The sequence below is a fragment of the Heterodontus francisci genome, chromosome 34, assembly GCF_036365525.1.
Source record: "Heterodontus francisci isolate sHetFra1 chromosome 34, sHetFra1.hap1, whole genome shotgun sequence".
NCBI classification, from domain to species: Eukaryota; Metazoa; Chordata; class Chondrichthyes; order Heterodontiformes; family Heterodontidae; genus Heterodontus; species Heterodontus francisci.
The window spans coordinates 38,854,412-38,877,278 of NC_090404.1; the positions used below are offsets into that span (position 1 = coordinate 38,854,412).

Consider the following 22,867-nt stretch of genomic DNA (forward strand, 5'->3'; position numbering starts at 1 on the left):
GATGTCCCAGCTCTCCACCCTGGGATTCTCAGTATGAACAGGCTGGGATGTGTTTTGAGACAGGATGTCCCAGCTCTCCAGCCTGGGATTCTCAGTATAAACAGGGTGGGATGTGTTTTGAGAAGGGTAGTCCCAGCTCTCCATCCTGTGATTCTCAGTATGAACAGGGTGGGATGTGTTTTGAGACAGGATTTTCCAGCTCTCCATCCTGGGATTCTCAGTATGAACAGGCAGGGCTGTGTTTTGAGTCGGGATGTCTCTCAGCTCTCCACTCTGGGATTCTCAGTGTGAACTGGATGGGATGTGTTTTGAGACAGGATGTCCTGGCTCTCCACTCTGGGATTCTCAGTATGAACAGAGTAGGATGCGTTTTGAGACAGGATGTCCCAGCTCTCCACCCTGGGATTCTCAGTATGAACAGGGTGGGATGCGTTTTGAGACAGGATGTCCCAGCTCTCCACCCTGGGATTCTCAGTATGAACAGGGTGGGATGTGTTTTGAGACAGGATGTCCCAGCTCTCCACTCTGGGATTCTCAGTATGAACAGAGTGGGATGTGTTTTGAGACAGGATTTTCCAGTTCTCCACTCTGGGATTCTCAGTATGAACAGGGTAGGATGTGTTTTGAGACAGGATGTCCCAGCTCTCCACCCTGGGATTCTCAGTATAAACAGGGTGGGATGTGTTTTGAGACAGGATGTCCCAGCTCTCCACTCTGGGATTCTCAGAATGTACAGGGTTCGGAGAGGGGAGGACCCACTATCCATGGTTTCCTGAGAAAGTTAAAGATAGTCTGAAAATTAACGGAAAAGCAAATAATTGCACAGGTCAGAATGTTTGACAGAATATAAAAAACAGGAAAGAGTAACTGAAAGATTGATAAGGAGTGCAGATTTCAAACAGAGTATGGTGGTATGTGTTTGCTGAGTGGTGAGTTCAGTGAAGGGGATAGGATGTACTCCTTTTTTCTACTTCATCCCTCCTCCAGTATTTGGTTCTTGCTTCTGTGCAGTGGAAAGAGCTGGTTGGTGAGTAACTGGTCAGATATTCTACTCATTATAAATAGTCTGTTAAGTTAAGGTTTGGCAGTGCAGCTTGGCCGAGAGCAAAGCACAGCTTGTGACATGTGGGATGTCGTGGACGCACCATGTGTCCTGGACAAACACGTCTGCAGGCAGTGTCACTGGCTGCACAAGCTTGAGCTCTAGGTTTTGGATCTCGAGCAGTGGCTGGAGTCACTGTGGTGCATCCACAATGCAGAGAACTACATGGATAGCAGGTTTAGCGAGGTGGTCACACCACAGGTTAGGAGCATGCAGGTCGAGAGGGAATGGGTGACCGCCAGACAGTCTAAGGTAGGTAGTGCAGGAGTCCCCTGAGTTGATCTCACTCGCTAATCGGTTTTCGATTTTGGATACTGGTGAGGGTGATGGTTCCTCAGAGGAGTGCAGACAGAGCCATGATTGTGGCACCACAGGTGGCTCAGCTGCACAGGAGGAGAGGAGGAAGAGTGTAAGAGCAGTAATGATAGGGGATTCATTAGTCAGGGGAACAGACAGGTGTTTCTGTGACCGTAGATTAGACTCCAGGATCGTGTGTTGCCTTCCTGGGGGAAGGTGAACAGCCAGAGGTCGTGGTCCACATTGGCACCAATAAAATAGGTAGGAAGGGGGAATACATAGGATTACTCCCAGTCCCATGTGCAAGTAAACATAGGAATAGGAGAATTGAGTGATTGAACATGTGGCTGGAGAACTGGTGCAGGAGGGAGGACATCAGATTTCTGAGGCACTGAGACCAGTTCGGGGGCAGGTGGAACCTGTACAAGGTGGACGGGTTGCATCTTAACAGGACTGGGACTAATATCCTCGCAGAAGATTTGCTAGTGCTGTTGGGAAGGGTTTAAACTAGATTGGCAGGGGGATGGGAGCCTTAGAGGGATCTCAGATTGGAGGATAGCAAAACTGGTAACTTGTCAGGGGTGTGGGAACCAGGAGGAAATATCAGAGAGGGACACCAAGGTGCACAGAATACTGGGAGAGATAGATAGCACTCGAGTAGGGAATAGTAAGTTATTAGGTGGGGTCAGAGTCAGGGAGAAAGTAATAAAGTCTAAATCAGGGTTAATGTGCATGTATGTGAATGCACAGAGTGTGGTTAATAAGATTGATGAGGTACAGGCACAGATTGCCATGTGGAAATATTATGCTGTATCTATAACAGAGACCTGGCTCAAAGAAGGGCAGGACTGGGTGTTAAATCTTCCTGGATACAAGATGCTTAGGAAAGATAAGAAAGGGAAAAGGCGGGAGGGATGGCAGTATCGATTAAGGAGAGCATTGCAGTGTTGGAGGAAAAAGATGTCCCGTAGGGGTCGAGGACAGATTCAATTTGGCTCGAGCTAAGGAACAAAAAAGGTGCATTTACATTGCTCGGTGTTGTCTTTAGGCCACCAGCAAGTGGGAAGGACGTGGAGGAACAAATTTGCAAGGACATTACAGAGAGGTGCAAAAATTATAGGTTAGTTATAATGGGGGACTTTAATTATCCAAACATGGCTGGGATAGTAGTAGTGTAAAGGGAATTGAGGGGCAAGAGTTCCGAGAGTGTGTTCAGGAAACTTTTTTACAGCAGTATGTTGCTCATCAAATGAGAAAGGAGGCACTGCTAGACCTGGTTCTGAGGAATGAGAAGGGCCAAGTGGATCAAGTATCAATAGGACAGCATGTAGGGGAGAGTGATCATTGTATCATAATATTTCGGCTGACTATGGAAAAGGACAAAGAACAATCCAGAGTAAGAATAATTCACTGGGGGAAAGACAACTTCAATGGGGTAAGAATGGAGCTGGGGTGAATCAACTGGATTCAAACGTTGGCAGGAAAACTGGTAGCAAAACAGTGGGCTACCTTCAAAGAACAGATATTTTGGGCACAGTCAACATATGTTCCCTCAAAGGGGAAAAGTAGGGTAAATAAATCCAGAGCTCCCTGCATGACAAAAGAGGCAGAGATAATGATACAGAAGAAAAAGTGTGCTTTTGACAGAAGCCAGGTAGAAAATATTATTGAGAAACAGGCTGAATATAATGTCCAGAGGGGAAGTGAAAAAACAAATCAGAGAATCAAAGAGAGAGCATATAAAGAGATCAACAGCTGGCATTAAAGGGAATCCCAAAGTTTTTGACAAACATATAAACAGTAAAAGGGTGGGTAAAGAAGTGTGGGACTGATTCGGGAAGCAATAAGGGAACTTACACGTGGAGGCAGGGGACATAGCTGAGGTATTAAATGAATACTTTGCATCTGTCTTCAGCAAGGAAGAAGATGCAATCCAGGCAATAATGAAAGAGGAGGTAATTCAAACACCAGAAGGGTTTAAAATTCATTTAAAAAAGGACGTATTAGATCGCTGTCTGTACTTCAAAGTGGATAAAGCATCAGGACCAGATGAGATGCAACCAAGGATACTGAGGGAAGTGAGGCTGGAAATTGCAGAGACACTGGCCATCATCTTTCAGTCTCTCTTAGACTTGGGGGTGGTGCCAGAGGACTGGACAATTGCAAATGTTACACCCTTGTTCAAAAAAGGGTGTAAAGGTAAGCCCAGCAAGTACAGCCCAGTCAGTTTAACTTCAGTGGTGGGGAAACTTCTAGAAAGAATAATTTGGGAGAAAATTAACAGTCACATGGGCAAATGTGGGTTAATTAAAGAAAGCCAACACAGATTTCTTTTGGGAAAATCATGTTTGTTTAATGCTGGAGTTATTGAGGAGATAACAAAGTGTTGATGTGGTGTACATGGACTTTCAAAATGCCTTTGATACCAGTGCCACACAACAGACTTGTGAGCAATCTTCTAGCTCATGGAATAAAAGGGAAAGTAGCAACATGGATAATTGGCTGCATGTCAGGAAATAAAGAGTAGTGTTTGAAGGGTTTTTCAGGCTGGAGGAAGGTTTGTAGTGGAGTTCCCCAGGGATCAGTGTTGGAACCCTTGCTTTCCAGATATATATTAATGACCTAGACCTTGGTGTACAGGGCACAATTTCAAAGTTTGCAGATGACATGAAACTTGGAAGCATTGTGAACTGTGAGGAGGATAGTGTAGAACTCGAAAAGGACATAGACAAGTTGGTGGAATGGGCAGACAGGTGGCAGATGAAGCTCAATGCAGAGAAGTGCGAAGTGCTTCATTTAGGTAGGAAGAACACAGAGAGAGAATATAGAATAAAGGTTACAATTCTAAAGGGCTGCAGGAGCAGAGGGACCTGGGTGTATATGTGCGTAAGTCATTGAAGGTGGAAGGACAGGTTGAGAGAGCAGTTAATAATGCATACAGTATCCTGGGCTTTATTAATAGAGGCATAGAGTACAAGTGCAAGGAGGTTATGTTCAAAAAGAAACATGAAATGCTGGAAATACTCAGCAGGTCTGGCAACATCTGTGGAGAGAGAAGCAGAGTTAACGTTTCAGGTCAGTGACCCTTCATCAGAACCCTGTTCTGAGTTCTGATGAAGGGTCACTGACCTGAAACATGAACTCTGCTTCTGTCGCCACAGATGCTGCCAGTCCTGCTGAGTATTTCCAGCATTTCTTGATTTTATTTCAGATTTCCAGCATCTGCAGTATTTTGCTTATGTTGAACTTGTTTAAGATACTAGTTTGCCCTCAGCTGGTGTATTGTGTCCAGTTCTGGGTGCGGCACTTTCGGAAAGATGTGCGGGCATTGGAGAGAGTAGGGAAAAATATCACAAAAATGGTTGCAAGGATGAGGAACTTCAGTTGTGAAGATACATTGAAGGGAAGGCTGAGAGGTAATTTGTTAGAGCTCAAAAACAAGAGGAGTCTGGACAGAGTAGATAGGGAGAAACTGTTCCCACTAGTGAAAGAATCAAGAACCAGAGTGCACAGTTTTAAAGTATTTGGTCAGAGAAGCAAAAGTGACATGAGGAAAAACTTCACTTGGTAAATGGTTAAGGTCTGGAATGTGCTGCCTGACAGTGTGGTGGAGGCAGGTTCAATTGAAGCATTCAAAAGAGAATTAGACAGGAAGATGAAAAGAAGAATGTGCAAGGTTATGGGGAGAAGGCGAGGGAATGGAATTGACTGAATTGCTCTTTCAAAGAGCCGGTGCGGACACGATGGGCCGAATGGTCTCCTTCACTGCAACAATTCTGAGATTGTGTGAACCGCACGCTCTGCCTCTGCTCGCGCTGGCCGCGCATGCTCATCTCACACCGCCCGCCCGGCTGATGGACATCAGCTGCGGGCCAATAAGGAGAGCGGGAGCGGCCTGGAGGAATGTACGGGCTGCGGGTCCTCCAACAATCCACGCGCGTGAGGGCGGGGCTTGCTCAAAGGGGGCGGGGCTGCGTTACACTTCTGTCCCGCCCTCTCCTACTATTGGCCCCGAGCAGCCGTCAATCAAGGTGGCTTCTTCGGTCAGAGGTCATGAACCGAGCGCGCAGGCGCATTCTGGTTTAGTTTGTTTGTAGCATTTGCCGTGTGAAGCTCCTCTGTTGCCGGTAAACGGCGGCGGATTTCAGAAACCCCCGGTGTCGGCCGCAACACCCCCAATAAGGAGCTCCCAGTGCCGCGTCTGTACCGAGTGGGGCGGCAGCTGCGAGGCTTCTCCCGGTGACAGACCCGGGGTTAACGGCCGCCAGATTTCCATCTCTTTTGGATGAATTAAAGATTAATAAAGTGTAACATCAAAGGAGAAAACTTTAAAGGAAACTGAGCTCAGTTATAAAGGGGCCTGGGGGAGGGAGGGAGGAACCATTTGGGACACAGCACAGGGCAGGAGGTCCCCCCTCCCCCCTCCCGGGTTCCACAAAGACTCCCCTTGGACTGGGCCACACCTGGGCAGGGCTGGCTCAAGGTGCAGGAAGCTGTTAGGCTGAGCTGTGGACTGGGAGGAGTGGGGGGTTTGACTGACAGGCCTGGGGAGGGGGATATCAGGGCAGGTACACACACCCTTTTCCTCCTGGGATCTTTTACTGGAGTCGTGTTGCTGAGTGTTTCTAAACTCTGTCTCCCTATCCCGGTAATGTCGGTGGATTGTAGGTTGCTGTGAGTGTTGGACTATATTGTCTCTCCTCATTCTTCCTCCTTCTCCCACTCCGAGTTCCAGGCTGCAGGCAGCAGTGGCTCGATGCGCCTGAAATGTTAACTCTGTTTCTCTCTTCACAGATGCTGCCTGACCTGCTGAATATTTCCAGTATTTTCTCCTTTTATTTCAGATTTCCAGCATCCACAGTATTTTGCTTTTGTTTTACTGCAAGCATTGCTCACAGAACTGAGTCAAGAAACACAGACGGACCAATTAAGATCCTGTTTGTATCGCTGTGGGTGTTGGATGTGGAAGTTAGTTCCGAATGTCTCTATTGGTCTTTTTTGTTCCATTAGTTTGAGCTGGAGTGGGGATGGAGGAGCAACTGCTGGCTTTACACCTGAGTACTTTTGAGCCCAGTGGAGTCCAACAATTTTCATAGTGAGGTTGTCAAGGGAAATCGATTCCAGGGGAGATGAGGTTGCTGAACAGACACCAACCACTCATTGTAAAAGAGTATTATTTCGGTAACAAGTATTTCTGTAGAGGTTTTTAATCCAGTTTACATATACACATGTTGTTACTTCATTCCTGGGATATGGGCATCAGTAGCCAGAATGCGTATATTACCAATCTCCAGTTGCCCATTGAGAAGGTGATGGTGGGCCTTCATCTTGAACCACTGTAGTCTGTGTGGTGAAGGTGCTTCCACAATGGTGTTAGGGAAGGAGTTACAGGATTTTCACCCAGTGATGATGAAGGAATGGTGATAAATGTCCAAGTTAACATCAACTTTGTATTTATGTCACGCCTTTAATGCAATAAAATGTTTCAAGGTGTTTCACAGGAGTGCTTATAAAGTAACAGGGTGGCGCAGTGGTTAGCACCGCAGATCTCACAGCTCAAGGGATCTGGGTTCAATTATGGGTACTGCCTGTGCGGAGTTTGCAAGTTCTCCCTGTGACTGCGTGGGTTTTCGCTGGGTACTCCCGTTTCCTCCCACAGCCAAAGACTTGCAAGTGATAGGTAAATTGGCCATTGTCAATTGCCCCTCATGTAGGTAGGTGACAGGGAATATGGGATTACTGTAGTGTTAGTATAAATGGGTGGTTGTTGGTCAGCACAGACTCCGTGGGCCGAAGGGCCTGTTTCAGTGCTGTATCTCTAAATAAAATAAATAACATTTGACACTGAGCCACATGAGGATATATTAGGGCAGATGACCAAAAGTTTTAAGAAGTGTCTGGAGCATGGAAGGTGAGGTAAAGAGGCGGAGAGGATCAGGGAGGGATTTCCAAAGCTTATGGCCTTGGCAGCTGAAGGCATGGCCACCAGTGATGGAGCAATGAAAATCGGGGATGCTCAAGATGCCAGAATTAGGTGAGCTCTGAGCGTTGTGGGGCTGGAGGAGATTATAGAGATGGTGAGGGGTGAGGATATGGAGGGATTTGAAAGCAAGGATGAGGATTTTAAAATTGAGGTGCTGCTTAACTGGGAGTCTGTGTAGGTCAGTGAGCACAGTGGTGATGGGTGAACAGGACTGGGTTCGAGGTAGGACACAGGCAGCAGAGTTTTGGATGATCTCAAGTTTACAGAGGGTAGAATGTGGGAGGCCGGCCAGGAGTGTGTTAGAATAGTCAAGGTGAGAGGTAACAAATACATGGATGTAAGTTTCAGAGGCAGATGAGCTGAGACAGTGGTGAAGTCTGGTGATGTTACTGAGGTGGAAATAGGTGGTCTGAGTGATGGTGCTGATATGCAGTCGGAGGCTCATCTCGGAGTCAAATATGACACCAAAATTATGAATGGTCTGGTTTAGCCTCTGACAGTTGCCAGGGAGGGTGATTGAGAGTTGGTGGCTAGGGAGTGGAGTTTGTAGCAGAAACTGAAGACAATAGCTTCAGACTTCCCAATATTTAATTGGATGAAATTTCTGTTCTTCCAGTACTGGATGTCAGACAAGTCAGGATGGTGTGTGACTTGGAGGGGAACTTGGTGTTCACATACACCTGCTCCGCTGGTCCGTCTAGATGATGGAAGTTGAGGGTGTGGGAGGTTCTGTCAAAGTTCTGGTCGAGTTGTAGATATATAAAATCCCTCTCCTCTCCCTCTCCCTCCCACCTCTCTCTCTCTCTCTCCTCCCATAGAGAGCCGAGTCTTGTGTAGGTCCAGACTGGGTGGCAGGGGTTCCTTTCCCTGAAGGACATTAGTGAACCAGTTGGGGTTGTACGTCAAAACAGCAGCTTTCATGGTCACTTTTTCCTCGTACCGTCCCCAAAATGTTCCAGATTCATTCAGCTCCATTTCCCAACCTGCCTTTGTGTTTTTGTGGGTTCTCTCACACTTTTTTTTTTCTTTTTAAAATCCATTTCACAGGGTTTTGGAAGGAGAGGAATTGCAGTCGTGAAATGCAAAAAAACATCAGATCAGGATCTGGAGGAGTCACCCAATTTATCGTAACCTGAATATCACCAGATTTTGAACGTGGAAAGAAAAAGCAGCGATCAGAGTGGAGAGAAACTGAACACATGTTCTGTGTGTGGACGAGGTTTCAGCTGATTATCGGACCTGTTGAAGCACAAGTGCAGTCACACTGGGAAGAAACTGAACACATGTTCTGTGTGTGGACGAGATTTCAGCCGATTATCGGACCTGCTGAAACACAAGTGCAGTCACACTGGGAAGAAACTGTACACATGTTCTGTGTGTGGACGAGGTTTTAGCTGATTATCGGACCTGTTGAAACACAAGTGCAGTCACACTGGGAAGAAACTGTACACATGTTCTGTGTGTGGACGAGGTTTTAGCTGATTATCGGACCTGTTGAAACACAAGTGCAGTCACACTGGGAAGAAACTGTACACATGTTCTGTGTGTGGACGAGGTTTCAGCCGATTATCGGACCTGTTGAAACACAAGTGCAGTCACACTGGGAAGAAACTGTACACATGTTCTGTGTGTGGACGAGGTTTCAGCCGATTATCGGACCTGTTGAAACACAAGTGCAGTCACACTGGGAAGAAACCATGTAAATATGGGGATTGTGGAAAGGGATTCAATTATTTAGTTGAGCTGGAAGCTCATCCACGCAGTCACACTCTGGAGAGGCTGTTCACCTGCACCGAGTGTGAGCAGGGATTCACTCAAGCATCCTACCTGCTGACACATCAGCGAGTTCACACTGGGGAGAGACTTTTAAATGTCCATTCTGTGGGAATTGCTATAAATGTTCTACTGAACTGATGTCCCATCAATGTGTTCACACTGACAGGAAACCGTTCAGGTGCTCTCACTGCGGGACTGGGTTCAGACGATTCCACACTCTCACTGTACACCAGCGCATTCACACTGGGGAGAGGCCGTTCACCTGCACGGAATGTGGGAAGGGATTCACTCAGTTACCCATGCTGTTGACACACCAGCGAGTTCACACTGGGGAGAGGCCATTCACTTGCTTTGAGTGTGGGAAGGGATTCACTCAGTCATCCCAGCTACTGGCACACCAGCGAGTTCACACTGGGGAGAGGCCATTCACCTGCACAGAGTGTGGGAAGGGATTCGCTACTTCTTCTGATCTGCTGAAACACCAGCGAATTCACACAGCGGAGAAACCATTCAACTGCACAGAATGTGGCAAAGGATTCACTACTACTTCTGACCTTCTGACACACCAGCGAGTTCACACTGGGAAGAAGCTGTTCACCTGCTCAGAGTGTTGGAAGGGATTCACTCAGTCCTCCAACCTTCAGAAACACCAGGGAGTTCACACTGGGGAGCGGCCATTCACCTGCACAGAGTGTGGGAAGGGATTCACTCAGTCCTCCAACCTTCAGAAACGCCAGGGAGTTCACACAAGGGATCGGTCATTCACTTGTTCTGACTGTGTGAAGGGATTTACTACTTCATCCTATCTGTTGAGACACCAGCGAGTTCACAAGTAACTCGGGGATGAGAAATTTTCATCAAATATCAGATTTCCGACATTGATGTTTCGGAAATCCACCATTGGCTTCTCCCCTTCTGACCTGAACTAAAAGACCGGCTTTGAAAGAAATTGCAGCTGCTCGGCGATTTTATTTTTACCTTTTTATGTCACCTTTATTTTTTATAGTCTTCCACCTTGGTGGAAATGAATTTCAAACAGGAAAGCAAGTGGGTGGAACTGCAAACTCCTTCACAACTTCAGTGTGTCAGTCTTCTGTAAATAGACAAAAAGGAGATGTGTGTATACACAGACCAATTCCCAATGTTTATTTTTGCCTTCATGGGATATCTTAGCAGAGACCACCTGAGAACTGACACAGCTCATTTGACATGGTTTAAAATTAATGGTGCAGGATCAGTAGCTGGCAAGTCGCTGGTCTGCAGCAAAAACATTGGTCTGTCAATAGGAATTTGAAACTTGCTTCCATTTACACAGCAGTGTGTGTCTGAAATAATTTCTGAAAACTCTGCACATACTGGTTACTGAATGTGAATATCCTGCAGTGAACATGAACTGTATAAACTTAATATGTCCTGTGCTTTGCAGCAACTGAAGTGATCTGGAATTTCCACTTATCGGTTTGCTCAGGTGTATGGCTGAATTCCATTCATTGTTCACCTCCATTTTCACTGTCTACTGACCCAGTCACACTGTAAACCTTGAGTCAGTGTGAAGCTGTCTTTTACACCATAGTGATGGAACACAAGGAATATAACTCTGGCCATCTTTCTTCAATGTGTGTTTTGGCATTGCTTAAGATTATCTGGAAAAGAGTGTCTTGCACCACTAGTGCTGTGCATTGGTTACAGTGAAACTATCCTGTGAGCTCTCTGCAGTCACTATAAATGGTCACTGGGTTTCTCAGGCTGATGGCACAGTACTCTGTACATGCTGTCTTTCTCCAAGCCAACACAATAGTTATGATTTTCAGCTCACCTTGCTGTTAAATGCAGCTGTCACTGAACCAATTGATGCAGTAGAACAGGAGCCAGAAGTGTTCATCACTGTTGGGATATACAGCTGTCTATTGGACCTGCTGCATTGTCACAGGGCCTTTACCAAACATTTGAGCTTGATTTGGGGATGATGCAACAGAACCTCAAACTTGTTACTGTTGAGGTTGTTGTCGGCTGTCCCTCGATTTGAGGATGACATCCACTCAAAGTTTCTGCCATGGGTCTTCAGGTCACTGAATAGGCCGATTCATGACCTGCAGATCTTTGGGCACATGGGGCAGGATGTCCCACCAGGTATTGGGACCTGGAGTGCAGGGATTGCTTCCTGGAGGTACAACACTAGTCTCATTACTTCTCCACTGTCACCAGCAAGATCTGGGACACTTTTTACATTGCATAATATTTGGACCATTTGAAAAGGAAAATCACATTTTTCATTCGTTTTCATTATTATAATCAGATCTGCATGGCAAACAAGATTATTTTAGTTTCGAATCATTATAATGTGACTAATTATGTTATAAAATCTACCATGAGTCATGATATTTAAAAACAAGCAATTCTATCTATAGAGGCACCACATTTGCTAAAGTTAATAAGGTTATTTGCCTCTTTTGTGCTTGAAGGTATATAATTGTCTAAAAGAAAATTGGATCAGGAGTATCACATGCTCCTAACAGAATGTTTAGTTTAGTTTAGAGATACAGCACTGAAACAGGCCATTCGGTCCACCGAGTCTGTGCTGACCATCAACCACCCATTTATACTAATCCTACACTAATCCCCCTCCCTGTGTTCTACACTGACATCATCCTTCTCCATAGTGAACACAGATGAAAAGTAATCATTTCAAACCTCACCTACATCCTCCGGCTCCACACACAGATTGTCACTTTGGTCCCGAATGGGCCCTACTCTTTCCCTGGTTATCCTCTTGACCTTAATATACTTATAAAACGCCATGGGATGTTCCTTTAGCTTGGCCACCAGTGATTTTTCATGCCCCCTCTTCACTCTTCGAATTACTTTTTTAAGTACCCCACCCCCTACACTTTCTATACTCCACAAGCACCTGCACTGTTTTCAGCCCTCTGAATCTGCCATAAGCCTCCTTTTTTCCCCCATTATCCAATCCTCTATATCCCTTGACATCTAGGGTTCCCTGGACTTGTTGGTCCTACCCTTCACCTTTTGGGAACATGTTGGCCCTGATCTTTCACTATTTCATTTTTTATTGACTCACACTGGTCTGATTTAGACTTTCCCACAAGTAGCTGCTCCCAGTCCACTTTGGCCAGATCCTGTTTTATCATATTGAAATCGGCCTTCCCCCAATTCAGTACCTTTATTTCTGGTCCTTCTTTGTCCGTTTGTTTGTTATAATTCCTGAATAATGTTTGTGTTTTAGGCAGTGAGATGTATTTTGATGTTTAAATGCAATGTACAGCAGCCATTTTAACTCATTTTAGAGTCAAAGAGTCATTTACAGCATAGAAGGAGGTCATTTGTTTAGTTTCTGATTGTGGATTTCTCTCTGTGTGTCTCTCTCTTTCTCCCTATCTTTCTCTCTCAATGAGAGAAGTGGGAGAGAGAGAGAAATAGAGAAATAGAGAAAGGAGAGAGTGAGGGAAACAGTGGACTGTCATCCTTTCACCTGTAAAAGATGATGGACATGCAGCAAACAATCTATTTAGGTGATTTATCTTCTCTTGGTTCACCTTTGCTGATGGCTGTAAAAGCCAACCGTTGAGACGCAGGCTCTGCCACAAGTGCTGCACATGAAGCTGCCAAGTGATGCTGTGAGTTGTTGTGTTTGACATTGGCGTCTGTTGCCAAGCTGCTGCAGCAACTGGTCATCGTGGTATTGCACACCAGTCCACAGGATGTGTTGCCATTTCCCTCTTTCATCAGCGAGGGACTCCCAACTGTGATAGTCGACATTTAGGGCTTTCTGGTCACACTTGCAAATTCCTTGAAGCGGAGCTTTGGGCGCCCACTGGTCGCCTGGCCCCTGCTACCTTGGTTCTTGGGTAAGAAACCATCTTCCATCTTGTGGACTTGTCTGATACACCAAAGCCACCTCTGTTTGATTAGTGCCAACACACTTGGGAGCTCTGCCTTTGAGAGGACTGCCACATTTGTGATTTTGTCCTGCCAGGATATACCCATAATGGGCCACAGACAGCAAAGATGGAAATTATTGAGCTACTTTTCCTGGTAGCTGTCAATCACCCATGTTTTTTAGCCATACAGCAAGGTGTTGAGAACACAGGTCTTATAAACCATTAGCTTGGTCCTAATGGTCAGCATGATGTTATCCCATGCATTGACATGTTACAGCTGCTAAAAATCTCCTGGATAGAGAAATGAAACATTGATGAGAACAAAGCAAAGACTTTTTAAAATAAAAGACACATCAATAGCCCAGGGCTCCTTTTCTCTGTCACTCACTAACATTGACGATCTCTGCATCATTTACACATCCCCCACTATAAACCCAGAGACTGTAAAGTGGGAACAGATTTAAAATGTGAGAGGGACGATTAGGTGCTGAGATCTTGTCCATTGTCATGTTAATCCAGGTACCAGGGCTGCTTTGAACAGAGACATTCCAGGGAGCTGCTTTTTGATGATCTGTGAACTTATTCCTACAAGGTCATTGTTGAGAACATTTGCTGCATCTTTCAGCTAATCTACAGGCGGACAGTGACATGACCAGGCCCCAGTCTGTCCAGAAGCTGAGAAACTCTCTTTAAAACTGCCATTAAGGTGTTAATTCCTTATCATTGTCCCAGGATTTATCTTTACACATTAGGCCTTTGGCAAGGGGGTGGGGAGAGTGGTTTTCGACACAGGCTGGGAGCTGGGTAGTCACTAAACACTGGAGAGCCCCAGAGCCTGTCTCTCTCCCTCTGTGTTTAACCTGTCATTTCAATCTCTTTCTCTCCCTCTATTTCTCTCTTTGTCTCACCATCTGTTTATGCCTCATTGTAAAAACACAAACACTGCTGATTCCCCATCCCTCTTCTGTTCACTGTCCCCATACCCACTCAGCCCAGGATTGGTGTTTTGTACATGCAATGTCACAGTGTGAAGAAGCTGATGATTCCTTCGGGAGATCTTTTAAACCTCACAGTCCCAGGATTTACTTTTGCAAATCAGATCTTCTGGAAGATGAAATAAAACCAGAAAGTGCTGGAAATACTCATAAATAAATACATATAAATTGTGTGGCACTGTATCAAATGCCTTTTGAAAGTCCATGTACCCCACATCAACAACATTGCCCCCACCAACCCTCTCTGTTATGTCTTCAAAAACTCCAGCAAGTTGAACACGATTTTCCCTGAACAAACCCACATACTGAGTTAGGTGACATATTGAGTATTCTGGAAGGGAGCAAAAAATTGCATTGTGTCATTGATAGATTTAGCGAGTGGAGATAACAGAGACAGCAGGAGGTCAATGTGGGGAAGTGTGAGGTCATTAACATTAGAGTCATGTATGGAACAGAGGAGACCATTCAGCCCATCAAGTCCATGACAGTTCTCCACACAGTAATCCAGTCAGTCCTACTCCCCTGCTTGACCCCTGTAGTCCTGCAAGTTTATTTCCTTCAAGTGACCATCCAATTTCCTCTTGAAATCACTGATTGTCTCTGCTTCCACCACCCTCATGGGCAGCGAATTCCAGATCATTTACTACCCACTGTGTAAAAAAGTGCTTCCTTATATTCCCTCTGCATCTCTTGCCCAAAACTTTCAATCTGCGTCTCCTAATCCTTGTACCATTAGTTAATGGGAACAGTTTTCCTTGTCTAACTTATCCATGCCTGTCATAATCTTTTACACTTTGATTAAATCTCCCCTCAATCTCCTTTGTGCAAAGGAGAACAACCCCAGCTTTTACAACCTCACCTTGTAGCTAAAATCTCCCATCCCTGGAACCATTCTGGTAACTTAGATCTAAGGAAGATGAATCAGAATATTTTCTAAATGATTAAAAGTTAGGAACTGTGAAGGGACAGAGAGATTTTGGGTTTCATGCACAGAAATCACGAAAAACTACTGGACTGGGAGAAAAGGGAATTAAAATGTCTAATGGAATGTTTGCCTTTATCTGAAGGGTGAAAGTAATGCTGCAGTTATATGCAACTCTGGTTACACATCATCTGAAGTGAGGTGTTTAATTCTGGGCAGCACATCTCAGGAAGGATATATCAGCTGTGCAGGAGGTACACTGCACATTCACCAGAATGATATCAGGGCTAAAAGGGTTAAATTGTGAGGACAGGTCATATAGACTGGGCTTGTATTTCATAGAGTATGAATATTAAGGGGTGATGTAATTCAGGTATTAAAGAAGATTAAAGGTTTTAAGAGGGTCGATAAAGAAAAATGATTTCCTCTGTTGGTGGAATGCAGAATAAGATGGCACAACATTAAAATTAGAGCTGGGCCATTCAGGGGTGCTGTCAGGAAGCACTTCTTCACACAAAGGATAGTGAAATCTGGAACACTGTCCCCCCAAAAAGCTGCTGTGGATGGGGAGAAAAGGAAAATGTCAAAACTTGTGAGTTACCTATTGGGTAAGGTTACAGGGATATGTAATCAACTCTGGTAAAGGTAGTTGCGATATGGATCAGTCATGATATAACTGAATAGAGGAACAGGCTCGAGGAGTTGAATGGCCTCTTCCCACTCATGTGTTCCTCTGTTTTACAGGATCACTGGGACTGATTCCCTGAGGCTCTTCTCACAATACTGGGACCTTCTACTCCTGACCATTATGAAGCAAGGGTATTCAGGGTGGTCTAGACAGGACAACAATCTCCCCTTCATAGACACATGATCCTGACTGTGAGGTGACGGTGCGTCTGGGAGAACAATGGGTGGACACAGTGCGTGTTGTTATTTTAATGATAATCTGAACCTCAAGAAACAAACCACCCTGAGGAGTGAAATAAGGTTCGTTGGCTCCTGTTATCTGGGCTGTTTGAGCTGGACAATGGCCTGACCCAGCACTGACAGGACAGGACAAGCCCACTAGGAGATGGCACAAGGCCAAATTAAGACTCAAGTACAGCACTTTATGAAATAATCAGTTGAGAAAGGGTTCAGTAATAACCTTGGAGAAAGAGAGAAAATGGGGAGCTATTGTCCAATTAGCCTCACATTAGTTGTAGGCAAAATGCTAGAATGTATTATCTGGGGAAATGGTAACAGGGCACTTAGAAAATCATAATATGATTCAGCAGAGTCAACATGGACTTGTGAAGAAGAAATCATGTTTAACAAATCTGTTAAGAGTTTCTTGAGGATGTAACTAGTCAGGTGAATAAGGAGGAAACAGTAGTTTATTTGGATTTTCAAGAAGCAAGAAGCATTTGATAAGGTGCCACACCAGAGGTTATTACACACAATTCTTTCTTCAATCATAAGTTCAGAAGTGGGGATGTTCGCTGATGATTGCACAATGTTCCGCACCATTTGCGACTCCTCAGATACTGAAGCAGTCCATGTAGAAATGCAGCAAGACCTGGACAATATCCAGGCTTGGGCTGATAAGTGGCAAGTAACATTCAAGTCACACAAATGCCAGGCAATGACCATCTCCAACAAGAAAGACTCCAACCATCTCCCCATGACATTCAATTGCAGTACCATCACTGAATCCCCCACTATCAACATCCTGGGGGCTACCATTGACCAGAAACTGAACTGGGAGTAGCCATATAAATACCGTGGCTACAAGAGCCGGTCAGAGGCTAGGAATCCTGCAGCGAGTAACTCATCTGACTCCCCAAAGCTTGTCCACCATCTATAAGGAACAAGTCAGGAGTGTGATGGAATACTTGCCTGGATGGTACAGCTCCAACAACACTCAAGAAGCCCGACACCATCCAGGACAAAGCAACCCACTTGATTGGCATCCTATCTACAAACATTCACTCCCTCCACCACTGACACACAGTGGCAGCAGTGTGTACCATCTACAAGATGCACTGGAGCAACGCACCAAGGCCCCTTAGACAGCACCTTCCTAACCCACAACCTCTACCAACTAAAAGGACAAGGGCAGAAAATGCATAGGCACACCGCCACCTGCAAGTTCCCCTCCAAGTCACACACATTCCTGACTTGGAACTATATCACCATTCCTTCACTGTCGCTGGGTCAAAACCGTAGAATTCCCATTCCTAAAAGCACTGTGGGTGTACCTACCTCACATGGACTGCAGCAGTTCAAGAAGGCAGCTCACCAACACCTTCTCAAGGGCAATTAGGGATGGGTAATAAATGCTGGCCTAGCCAGCGACGCCCACATCCCATGAATGAATAAAAAAAAAATTAGGACTCATGAGATTGAGGTAATATATGAGCATGGATTGAAGTTTGGTTAATGGACAGAAAGCAGAGAGTAGGAATAAATGGGCCATTTTCAGGTTGGCACGCTGTAACTAGCAGGGTATAGCAAGGATTAGTACTTGGGCCTCAGCTATTTACAATCTATAGAAATGACTCAAGTGAAGGGATTGAGTGTAAGTGTAATGTCTGCAGGTTTGCTGAAGATACAAAGTTAGGTGGGAAAGCAAGAAATGAGAAAGACAGAAAGAGGCTTCAGAGGGATACAGACAGGTTGGGTGGGTGAGTGGGTAAGAACATGGCAGTTGGAATTCAATATAGTGAAGTGTGAAGTTATCCACTTTGATAAGAAAAATGTTTAAAAAAACTTTTTGTTCTGAATGTTGAGAAACTGAGAAATATTTGCATTCAGAGGGACCTGGGTGTTGTTCCGACCAAGGTGGGAGTAATGCACTGTTAATTCAGTCCCACTGCATATTAGTAAAGTTTCCCACCTACTGGAAATTAGCCAAATTAAACATTTTATTTATCTCCTAGAATGAAGCACACAAAACCAGATTTCTTCAAACAACAATAAAATTAACTATTTATTAATAAACGAAATCTTAAACAATAATGGGATGAATCCATACATATAAAAAGATCTTATAACTTCTTATTCTTCCTAAGCTTCCTGAACACGCACATACATTGAAAAACTGGTTAACTGGGGCAAAAGGGTTTTTGGTGTTCAACTGTTTCTTCGGAATAATAAAATCATTGGTGGTCATGGTCTGGTGGGTTATTTGTGAATCGGTGAGGTGTCCCAGAGACAAATCGTCAGATGCCACTCAAAGTCTCTCCAGGCGAGTTTGATGAACATTCTGTGATGGGTAGACTAACAAGGCAATTTGTCTGCAGCAGGCATCACACAGATCTTTCAGCAAAAGATGCAGCAAAAGATGTAGCAACAAGTCTACTTAAATTTTAAAGTAGCAGTCCAGCAATGGAAGCCTTTTTGAGATTTCAGGATCTCCCACCCAAAAAAAACAGGAGGAACAGGAATCACTCTTGAGGCAGAGATTTTTCAGAGACTGGAGGCAATAGGAATTTGCTACCTTTAACAATGCAGGGTTTCCTCCACAGAGAGCAGCAACTCCTCTTTCTCTGGGTCCTTTCCTCTCCTGGCAGAACACAGACACAACTCAAATGTGGAATTTCGTTCTACAAGAGATGCCTTCTTTTCAGGGAGAGGTCTTTTTCTAGTCTGCCAAAAAACACAAGTCCCAGCCAGTTTGTTCTGCCTCCTGCCTGCCCAGCACTGGTCTTTCACAAAGCAAAGTGAAATTGAACTCTTAACAATGTCATGTGACCTATCATTTTCCTTGCTGTTGTTGCTTGGAAACAAGTTGCCTTGGAGACTGTGCCCCACTCAGTTCAGCTTTCAATTTTCTCAGTCTTGCAAAACACAGAACTCCAAGTATTTTTCTTTTTTAAAAGCAAAGTACACATAACAGTGTCCTTGTACGTGAATCACAGAAAGTTAACATGGACGGACAGCAAGCAATTCGGAAGGCAAATGGTATGTTAGCTTTTGTTACAAAGGGATTGGGGTATAAGGGTAAAGAAGTCTTACTACAATTATACAGGACATTGGTGAGGCCCCACCTGGAGCAGTGTGTGCAGTTTTGGTCTCCTTACCTAAGGAAGGACATACCACCATTGAGGGAATGCAATGAAGGTTCACTCGTCTGGTTCCTGGGATAAGGCGATTGTTCTATTTATTCATGGACTGTGAGTGTTACTGAAATGGCCAGCATTTATTGCCCATCCCTAATTGCCCGAGAAGGTGGTGGTGAGCTACCTCCTTGAATATAACTGAGTGTCTTGCTGGGCCATTTCATAGGGTAGTTAAGAGTCAACCACATTTCTGTGCATCTGGAGGACAGATCGGGTAAGGACGGCAAATTTCCTTCCCTGAAGGAAATTAGTGAACCAGGTGGGTTTTTAGGACAATCCGTAGTTTCATGGTCACCAATATTGATCCTCGCTTTTTCAAATCCCAGATTTATTTAATTAATTGAGTTTAAATCCCTGAATTGCAGTGGTGGGATTTGAATTCATGTCTTGGCATCATTAGTCCAGGCCTCTGGATTACTAGTTGAATAACATAACCACTATTGTACAGCACCCCCACTCTGCTCCATCTCCTCCTATGAGGAGAGGTTGAGTAAACTAGGTCGATATTCCCTGAGGTTTAGAAGAATAAGATGTGATCTGACTGAGACATAAATTGTTAAGGGACTTGACCGGGTCGATGCTGAGAAAATGTTTCCCCTGTCTGGGCAATCTAGAACACCGGGTCACAGTCTCAGGATAAGGGATCAGCCATTTAGGACTGAAATGAGGAGAAATTTCTTCACTGAAAGGGTTGTGAATCTTTGGAATTGCCTTCCCCAGGGAGCAGTGGATGCTCAGTCATTGAGTATATTTAAGACAGAGATTGATAGATTTTTGGGTACAAAGGGAATTAAGGGATATGGGGATAGTGCGGGAAGGTGGAGTTGAGAAGATCAGCCATGATCTGGGTGAATGGCAGAGCAGGGTCGAAGGGCCAAATGGCCTCCTCCAGCTCCTATTTCTTATGTTCATTAAACCTCAGTCTGGTTCCTCTCGAGCTGCTGAGTGAGTGAATTAAATCTTTCTTGACAAATCACCAAGATACCAGATGACAAGTCATGACCGAAACATCATTTATTGGTTACAAATCACAACTTAGTTAAATCTGGACACACAGACACTTTATAAACATGTATAAACACATTTAAATGTAATCAGAGTTATCCAGCAGTTCAGCACTAATAGGGAGAGTATTTCACAAAACAAGTAACAAAGATTAACCAGACGACTCAGTGATTGACTGTAAATCAACACTAATGGATGCTGAGTATTAATTACAGCACGAACCGGAGTCTGAGCTTATAAATTGGTGAGTTTACTTCACTATCACTATCTTCACTATCTGACATGTTAACAGTTGTGAACAGCCTGTCTGTCCAACAGCTCCAGTCTACGAGTGCTTAGAAACACACAGAGCTGAAACAGCCTCATTCTTGAGCTAAAGAACAGACTTTCTCCTGTCAATATAGAGTTACAGGATTTGCCTGTGATCTGTTTATTGTTCATCTTTTGTTCAGTACATTGACTGAGTGGATTTAAATTGAAAATGAGGTTTGAAGACACGATGGTCTGTTCACACATGAATGAGAGATGCTGTGGGCCAGACGCTCAGTCCAAGAGGAGCAACTGACATCAGAAATAAACCCCAACTGTCAGAATGAACATGGTTCAATCTGGATGTGATGAACAGCAGCAACAGCAGAATCCAACCCCTGTAATTATCTGTGAACTCGCTGGTGTGTCACCAGGTGGGATGACTGAGTAAATCTCTTCCGACACACGGAGCAGGTGAATGGCCTCTCCCCAGTGTAAACCCGCTGGTGCCTCAGCCGAGCGGATGAATTAGCAAATCCCTTCCCACACTCAGAGCAGGTGAATGGCCTCTCACCAGTGTGAACTCGCTGGTGTTTCACCAGCTTGGATGAAGTAGTGAATCCCTTCCCACACTCAGAGCAGGTGAATGGCCTCTCCCCAGTGTGAACTCGCTGGTGTACCAGCAGGGTGGATGAATGAGTAAAACCCTCCCCACAATCAGAGCAGGTGAATGGCCTCTCCCCAGTGTGAATTCGTTGATGTGCCAGCAGGTTCCATGACAGAGAGAATCTCTTCCCACACTCAGAGCAGGTGAATGGCCTCTCCCCAGTGTGAACTCGCTGGTGCATTAGTTGGGCGGATGAATGAATGAATCCCTTCCCACACTCAGTACAGGTGAACGGCCTCTCCCCAGTGTGAATTCGCTGGTGTGTCAGCAGGATTGATAACTGAGTAAATCCCTTCCCACACTCAGAGCAGGTGAACGGCCTCTCCCCAGTGTGAACTCGCTGGTGCATCAGCAGGGTGGATGAATGAGGAAAACCCTCCCCACAATCAGAGCAGGTGAATGGCCTCTCCCCAGTGTGAATTCGTTGATGTGCGAGCAGGTTCCATGACAGAGAGAATCTCTTCCCACACTCAGTGCAGGTGAACGGCCTCTCCCCAGTGTGAACTCGCTGGTGTTTTAGTAGGGCAGATGAACGAATGAATCCCTTACCACACTCAGTGCAGGTAAATGGCCTCTCCCCAGTGTGAACTCGCTTGTGCATCAGTAGGGAAGATGAATTAATGAATCCCTTCCCACACTCAGTGCAGGTAAATGGCCTCTCCCCAGTATGAACTCGCTGGTGGGCGAGTAGGGAGGATGAATGAGTGAATCCCTTCCCACACTCAGTGCAGATGAACGGCCTCTTCTCAGTTTGACTGTGTCGATGAGTTTCCAGCTCAGACGTGTAATTTAATTCTTTCTCACGGTCCCCACATTTCCACAGCTTCTCCCCAGTCTGACTACACTTATGTACCGACAGGCCAGCTGATCGGCTGAAGCCTCGTCCACACACAGAACACGTGTACGGTTTCTCCACACTTTTTGCTTCCATGATCAAAGGCCGATGATATTCAGATCCTGATGAATCGAGTGACTGTCACATCTTGAGGTGATGTTTGAGTTTCCTTCCGCAAATCCTCCCTTTCTAATATCCTGTAACATGAAGTTACAACAGGAAAAAGGGAGTGAGAGAGAACCCACAAAAACACAAAGACAAGTTGTGAAATTGAGCTGAATGAATCTGGTAATTTGTGGGACCAGAACAGAGAGTGGGCGGGGCTTCAGGGTCCTAGTGACCAGGACAGAAAATCATTGACTCATTAATTTTATTCTCACTCTGCACACAGGGGCTGGAGAACTGAACCCAGCCACAGTAGAGGGAGGGAGAAAACTGACAGAGGAGGAAAGAAATGGTGCAGATGGTGTCATGGGTTTGGATTTCAGCACAGGGAGGAGGGAGAGTGTGTGGGACTGCGATTGACAGCTTTGGGGAAACAAGAGAGGAATAAAATGTTCCATAGGATCTCGAATTGTCTGTTCTGAATTTCTATCCTGTACTGACAGTGATGACTTTTATTACCTCCTTTTACAGGGTATTAGGAGAGGATTTACACACATTGATTTGATGCTCACTCTGCACACAGGGGCTTTCGCACCATCTCTCCTGAAGGTGCTGGGGTCACTGTTTACATCCCACTGAACTGTAAGAAAGAATATCTTATTAGATGATATTAAAGATAGTATTATATTATAATAATATAACGAGAGGCCGTTCACCTGCTCCATCTGTGGGAAGGAATTTAATCGATATCCAAAATGCTGAGACACCAGTGAGTTCACAAGTGACTGTAGCTGTTGCATTCTGTAATTATTGCTGCTGTTAATCACATCCAGGACTGAACCATATTCATTCTGACAGTGGGGTTTATATCTGCTGTGTTAATATTCTTTATAGCTGGGGTGGAGTTTAATATTCCAGCAATTGGTTTG

At 45.0% G+C, this 22,867-nt stretch overlaps 1 protein-coding gene and 1 pseudogene across 1 annotated transcript in view; one reads left to right on the forward strand and one right to left on the reverse strand.

Annotated features, from left to right (window-relative positions):
- The window catches only part of LOC137349390 (zinc finger protein 229-like), a 69,559-nt gene that overhangs the window by 41,833 nt on the left and 4,859 nt on the right, over positions 1 to 22,867 (reverse strand). The window contains exon 2 of the mRNA XM_068014912.1: positions 20,740 to 22,030. Within this exon, the coding sequence (XP_067871013.1) occupies positions 20,740 to 21,929 (1,190 nt within the window). The 5' untranslated portion in view covers positions 21,930 to 22,030. The remainder of the gene's footprint in view (positions 1 to 20,739; positions 22,031 to 22,867) is intronic.
- Positions 7,357 to 10,208, forward strand: LOC137348445 (zinc finger protein 229-like; annotated as a pseudogene).